Source organism: Oncorhynchus keta, chromosome 36, assembly GCF_023373465.1.
Source record: "Oncorhynchus keta strain PuntledgeMale-10-30-2019 chromosome 36, Oket_V2, whole genome shotgun sequence".
NCBI lineage: Eukaryota > Metazoa > Chordata > Actinopteri > Salmoniformes > Salmonidae > Oncorhynchus > Oncorhynchus keta.
The window spans coordinates 18,588,708-18,595,970 of record NC_068456.1 but is presented as its reverse complement, the minus strand read 5'-3'; the positions used below and the strand labels follow the sequence as shown (position 1 = coordinate 18,595,970).

At 43.7% G+C, this 7,263-nt stretch overlaps 1 protein-coding gene across 1 annotated transcript; it reads right to left on the bottom strand.

The window, feature by feature from the left end:
- Positions 1-108: 108 nt before the first annotated feature.
- Positions 109-7,156, bottom strand: LOC118369746 (putative pre-mRNA-splicing factor ATP-dependent RNA helicase DHX32). The gene is made up of 11 exons (XM_035754409.2): positions 6,572-7,156; positions 5,474-5,667; positions 4,888-5,260; positions 4,524-4,757; positions 4,308-4,401; positions 4,075-4,224; positions 2,609-2,800; positions 2,271-2,411; positions 1,939-2,129; positions 1,615-1,805; positions 109-1,139 (listed from the first exon to the last, which is right to left on the bottom strand). Exons 1-11 carry the CDS (start codon positions 6,839-6,841, stop codon positions 965-967), a joined length of 2,205 nt encoding a protein of 734 aa, XP_035610302.1. The 5' UTR covers positions 6,842-7,156; the 3' UTR covers positions 109-964.
- Positions 7,157-7,263: the final 107 nt, after the last annotated feature.

Genomic DNA, 7,263 nt, shown 5'->3' with positions numbered 1-7,263 from the left:
GTGTATGAACACAACTACACAACACCAACCTTGGTGCCAAGCAGTTCAACCTATTTCTGTCTGTGGATCTTGGCTTGAGCCTGTAAGTGTGTCTGCAGGACTAAAGAGGTCACATGGTGCTGTAATGACTCATATAGCTACAATAATGTAATGCTCTGTCACTGAATTGGGTCAACCACACCCATTCTCTCTACACTCTCTACAGCAAATGGCTCAACAACTCAAATTGTCTCCCTGTGATGCTCTGTACCTCTAATCTGTCTGTGACTGACTGACTAGAGGAATTTAAGAAAAAGGGACAGGTGGTTAAAAAGCAGTGGCGAGTAAGGGAAAAGTATGAAGAATGCACCCTTGTTTTAAGCTGTGTTTTATATTTAAGCAATAAGGCCCGAGGGGGTTTGGTGTATATGGCCAATGTACCATGGCTAAGGTATATTGGTCATATAGCACAAACCCCTGAGGTGTCTTATTGCTAATATACATTGTTTACCTATGTAAATAGAGCAGTAAAAATAACTTTTGTCATACCTGTGGTATACATACCACGGTTGTCAGCCAATCAGCATTCATGGCTCGAACCACCCAGCTTTTGGACTGCCCAAAATAGGCTTTTTGTTTTACTAGTTGTGCATTCAGGTTGAGCACTCCAAACATCCATTTTTAGAGGTGTATTTATTATTAAAGTGCAAGTTCCAAAAAATAACACACATACAGGTACATGGACTGTCTATATAAATATCACTAAAACAAACACATTGGAAATCTGGACAGTCACTTTTTTCATATATATAAATGCAAGTGATAAACAAATGGAATTATATGAATTTTTATAGCCTGACATTTTGCCATGATTCTAAGTTTCAATGACGCAAAAGTAACACTGGTGAGCATGATCATATAATGTACCAGGGAATGAGTAGGGCGATTCTGCCTCTAAAGAGATCCCCATCCAAGGCATTCACAATCACTGTATGACACAACTAGCTGTGACTTCTGGTATGCTCTCTAGGCTGGGGCTCTTTTTAATCTTCTTTGCTTTGTAGTGTTCAGCTCCCTTGTCTAAGATGTTCTGGAGGATGTCCTTGCTTTCACTGGGAGGCAGGTTAAAGAAGAAGTACTGTGGAGCCATCTGAATGAACCTGGAGGGAGGGAGTGGGAATCATTGGTGAATTGGATTTCCATTCTGATTTCACACAGTTATCTTATTCACTTGCACTTGAAGTGCACATTTAACATAGCACAGGAACATTGGGTCACCTGCAATTATGGAGAGCAACCTAAGTGGGAATTGAATGAGTTTGAGATTATCATAGACAACCGTACTGTAGCTGTGCTATCCATAATCCCTTTTTAAGGACAGGATTAAGAAGACCCTTTCCAGTTACAATCTGACTATAATGTGCCTGGGCCAAAAGGAAAAGTAGTGTCTGGGAACTCTTGTCTCTCCCTGAAGTGAATATCTGTAGTTATCTATTTGAATCTACACATGATTATAGCATATTATTTTTTGGGATATTATCTTTGATATACTATATTTTTATACATTATGTTTGTTTTGTTGATGTTTATCTTTCACAAATGGTTACTTCAGATCTGCAGACCTAGTCTACTTACTCCTCTGGTGATATGTGGGACACGGTGCGAATGCAGTTGTCCTCTGAGAAGGTGTACTCATGGAAGAGGACCCACTCCGGCAGGCCCAGTTTGGGCGTCTTGGTGCCGTAGGCAGAGAGAGGGTGAATTTGGGCCACGTGTTTGTGCGTCAACATGAAATAATTCCCTGATGAGTCCACATCCCTCGCCACCTGAAATTCATAACAGTACAGTATCTGTATTTTATACTCACTCCAAGTAAATGGTAGATTGTACCTTTTCAAATGTCATTGTATTAGCAGTTTTCAATAGATATCTAATGCTAGAAGGTAGAAGCCATATTACCTGCATGAAGAAGCCGGCTAACAGCGCTCTCTTGATGTTGATTATGTTTCCCTTGGAACCAAAGGAAGGCATGGAGACAGGCAGCTCTATCCTCCTCAGGATGTCAGTCAGCTCAGAGCGGATAGCATCAGCCGTCTGCAGGGCAGACAGACTCAGGAAGTAGTCCTGACACCACTTCTCCACACTGACAACTGGAATACGCCAAACCAGAGAGGAATTTAAGGTTTGAATAATGTACATTACAAGCATCAATCAATGACAAGTCTATGGCCAATTTTAACCTAGTTTTCTTCAAGCTGTTTGTGGCTAAAGGTAGGCCTATGTGAACTCACAGGGCTCCTGCTGGTTCTGTTTGAAAGCCTTGTAGATGTTGATTAGGGTGAAGTGATCTCCTTCTGGGTGCTGGAACTTAAGGTGACACTGAGAGGCCTCTAGCCTCAATTCCATTGAGGGGACCAGGTAGCAGCTTGGTGCTAAGAGAGGGGCAGCATGATAGAAGGGCTTAGTGCATCAATATTGTACACTGAAGTATATGTGAGGTTTGACATGACATCACTTTGTATGAGGTCAGCAAGTGCGCCAGTATGACGACAGCGTGGTGGTGTGTATGGTAACATGAATATTTAATGTAGTATACAGAACACAGAGCACAAGTTGAAATCCCACATACCTGCCAGCATGGCGGCAATGGTGGTCACCTCGCTGACACAGTCAAACTCGCAGGAGGCAAGTAGTGTTTTGGCCATCTGGGGCTCCAGGGGAAATTCAGACATGATGATGCCGATCTCTGACAGGTTCCCATCGTCATCAAGGGCTGCTAGGTAGTCCAGTTCCTCTAAAGCCTGCATCAGACCTTCAGGATCTGGTGGAAATAACACAACCGTGGATATGAATCTAAACTGTGTATGACAGAACTGTGAAGTATCTGACTTCATAAAGATAATCATCTGTAAACTGTTTGTTTCCAATCTTGTAAAACAGATTATTTGGTAAGGTTGTACAACAGCAGGCTAAATTGATTGTAATCTTAATCCTCAATATCCTTATATCAGATGTGAATCACTGTGCAAAATAAATGTTCTGAGAAGCTTTGCTTTACACTGCCACTTCTGGACGTGACAATGTTTCCAACAATAAAACTAGAGTATACAGGGCAATAAGCATCTAAAAAATACGGTCACGTTATGGTCATTATGGTAATAGTCTAATCCTGCGGATCAGCATCACAACAGCAACAACATTATAATAATAACATCACACACCAATTTAGCACACACTTTCAATCTAAATGTCATCCAATCATGGGGCTTATAGTGGAATGCCCACATTGCCCTGCTGCACACCATTAAGCTGTAGTGCTTGGCAGGGCTTAGAGACACACACACACACACACACACACACACACACACACACACACACACACACACACACACACACACACACACACACACACACACACACACACACACACACACACACACACACACACACACACACACACACACACACACACACACACACACACACACACACACACACACACACACACACACACACACACACACACACACACACACACACACACACACACACACACACACACACACACACACACACACACACACACACACACACACACACACACACACACACACACACACACACACACACACACACACAGAGAGAGAGCTTGGCTAAGCTCTTATCTCTAATGAGTGTTAGCACTCCATGGCCTCTGCTGCATCACTAGGCCCAGGGAGCCAGATCTCACAGAAGCAGGTCAACTCTGAAAACAATGCCGGTAGAACAAGGCTTGTCAGTTTAGCTTACGCATGGCTCACCGCCCTCCAATGGAACACAATACCACACAGGCCAAACTAACTAACTGAGCTCAACCCAAAATGTCTCTCTACAGGATGCATGGCGCTCAAAACCCTACATACAAAACAACACTGGTGTTATGCCAACCCAACCAATCAAGGGACATTATTGCATTATGGATGTAATTTCATTGTACTGATGTATCACTCCATTCTGTATGTATACATTTAGCTGTCCTGTCACATTGGTACTGTAGATACATTAAATGTAATGCTGAAGAAAGACCCTGTACTTGTTCAGCCTGTTTCGCCGTACCTGGCCTGTCGATGAAGTCACAGCGGCCCAGGCCACCGATGTCCATCCTCTTCAGGAAGAGCACGGTGGACGTGATGTCAGACTCCAGGATGTGGGGGCGTGTCTCGCTGGGCAGGGGTGTGTCCTCTGGGTACAGACAAAAACTCTTCCCTGCGGGAAGTGATGCGCTCAGCTTAGCAAGAACATAACTCTCCAGACTGTAATACTGATACTGATTTCAGTCTTTGTCATACCTGTTGTTCCTACAAGCTGTTTGCGGCTTTCTGCTTGACTCCTACTGATAGGTTGAATGGCGACTGAGTTCGCCCTGATCCTAGGGTTATAAACCTAGAAAATGAGGAAAGACAGACATTCATTCATTTAAATAAACCACCACTAACTATAATTTATTACATTGTAGTTACTAAAAAGCTTCTCTTAAAATAACTATTCGTCAATATGTTACTCACGTTTCTTTTCTGGACACCGGCATCGATGACAAAGTTCAGCTTGTGCACAGCCCAAAAGAGGTCTTCGTTTGGACTGGAGGTGAGGAAGACTCTTCTGCACCGGCCGTCCGCTTCACTTGGCATGGGCAGAGTACCACCCAGCCCAGGGTGCACCGATATAGGAAGAAGTTCCCCTAGATGTGGAGATGTATTGACCACCTCGCGATGGAGGATATCGCGGGCAAGATCTATCTCCTGAGATAGGGAAAACACAAGAGGAGAGAAGGTTGGGAAAAGCTTTTCTACAAGCAACAGTTGTCATGGTATGGCTTCTCCCACATTCCCAGACTGTAGACTAGGATATTACATTTCAAGCAGGTCTTACTTGAGTTGTGGCCAAAAACACGACTATGTCCCCTTCCTCTTGGGAGTGGTGTATCTCCAGAACCAGTCGCAGGGCAGAGCAGAAGTAGTCCTTGTGGCTGGTACCAGTATACACCGCCTCCGCTGAACACACGCCCTCCAGCTGGATCAGTGGGACATTCCTGTAGTGGCCCAGTAGTTTGGGTCCTGGGTGTGTAGCTGTGAGGAGCACCACACGGAGCTCGGGCCTCTGCAGGGCGATGTCTGTGAGCAGGCCCAGCAGAACATCTGTACTGACCGTCCTCTCATGGGCCTGGTCAATGACGATGACACCGTAGTGCTCCAGCATGGGGTCTGACCTCATCTCTCTGAGCAGCATGTCGCTAGTACAGTACCTGGAGTGGTGAAGAAGGGATATGTTCAGAGTTAGAGCTGGGAACTGCAATGGAGCCTCTGAAAAGAGGCCCCTCAACTCTTATGTTCACTTCTTTAAAAATAAAAACTGGAAAGAGGGGGGTGATGTGTGTTTGAGAAAGAGTGTGTGTGTGTGTGTGTGTCTGTGTGTGTGAAATAGTGTGTGAGCAGTGTGTTAAATAGTGTTTACAGACCTGAGAACAGTGTCACTAGAGCAGCATGTCTCTAGAGGGATGCTGTAGCCCACTTCATGGCCGATGTTGACGTCCATCTCATCAGCTACACGCAGGGCCAGATCCACTGTGTGTTGCCTGTGGTCCTGGGTGCACACCACCATGCCATTCTGGTACTGGACAGACAGGCAGAACTCTGCACACCACTGGGGGATCTGAGCATGCCACAGGAAGAATGATAAGAACATGAAACACTGTCAAAACAGATTCTTCTTTCTCTACTCACATCCTTCAGTCATAATGAGAGCATTCATTAAACCCCTCATTTCACTTACCAGTTGGACAATCTTTATTTTTTCCTGAAGTGTGCATTGGTTCAGTACTTCTCACACATGTAAAAACATTAGATTAGTATAGACATGGGCTAAACTAGAGGGAGATTCCACAATACACCTACCCTTATACGAGTCATTTTCTTTCAAATCCATGAAGGGAATTGAACAAGTGCACAATTTGTGAGAAAGGAGCGATTTTTGGGATGCAACCCATAGTCATTATGTATTACAAATATACACTGAGTCTACCAAATATTAGATACACCCCCACTCTTTTGCCCTCAGATCAGCCAATTCGTTGGAGGATGGACTCTACAAGGTGTCGAAAGCATTCCACTGGGATGCTAACTCGACTCCAATGCTTCCCACAGTTGGATGTTCTTTGGCTGGTGAACCATTCTTGATACACAAGAAAAAATGTTGAGTGTGAAAAACCCAGCAGACTTGCAGTTCTTTATACAAACCAGTGCGCCTGGCACCTACTACCATAACCCTTTCAAAGACACATTTTTTGAATTGCCCGTTCACCCTCTGAATGGCACACAGACAATCCATATCTCAACTGTCTCAAGGCTTAAAATCGTTCTTTAACTTGTCTCCTCCCCTTCATCTACACCAATTGAAGTCGATTTAACAGTGATATCAATAAGGGATCATAGCTTTCAACAGGATTCACATGGTCAGTTTATATCATGGAAAGAGCAGATGTTCTTAATGTTTTCTATACTCAGTGTATCGTTAGATAAAACCTAGTTATTGTCAGAAGAGAGAGTAATCAACTCACCTGACAGCTTCTGCCAGTTTTTGCAGTGCCCGAGACAATAACAAACTGCTTGTTGGCCAGTTTGTCCATGAAATCACACTTGGCTTTCCAAACTGGTAGAGCCATCCTTTCCTTCAGTAATGTGTAATATCGAGAGGAGTAGGGTAGTCCGTCAAATGTATTAAACTCCAAAGCATCATCATATTCCACATGTTCTTGACCTGCTCCTTCTGTTTCGAAGGCTACTCTATCCTCCCAATACTTCTCTCCGGTTGTTATGCCCTGCGCCATGGTTGAGAAACAGCCTCAAAAATGAATTTGAAGAATGTTTAGTGATTTTATATAATTTAAAAGTAGGTTGTTCAAGCTAAATAAAATGGCTTCGAATGCCTCTGCCCTGCTCAAAGCGGGGGAGCCTGAATAATTAAACGTGCTCCGGCGACACAGTGAAGGATGGATTGGTCATGTGGCCACTTAATCCCGAAGAGTCCCAACAGATGAGGCAATGATGGGACAGGCCAAAGCATAGTAGAATAGAGAACAATAGTTTGAAAGGACAAAAATAGAGAACATGGTCTGTGTGGAGGAGTGTGCGCAGCTGAACCGTTATGAATTTGCAACAATGTTGCAAACATATAGAATGAGATGAATACTGCAAAAGATAAATCACTAACTAGGTTGAAAATATAACGTTAAATATTTTCAACCTATAT

Excerpts from the sequence above, each read along its gene's own strand:
- LOC118369746 (XM_035754409.2), bottom strand. The coding sequence starts at position 6,841 with ATGGCGCAGGGCATAACAACCGGAGAGAAGTATTGGGAGGATAGAGTA. Across the intron at positions 2,412-2,608 it reads CATTGCCGCCATGCTGGCAG|CACCAAGCTGCTACCTGGTC; the intron begins GTATGTGGGATT and ends CCCCTCTCTTAG. Across the intron at positions 2,130-2,270 it reads ACAGAACCAGCAGGAGCCCT|TTGTCAGTGTGGAGAAGTGG; the intron begins GTGAGTTCACAT and ends GGCGTATTCCAG.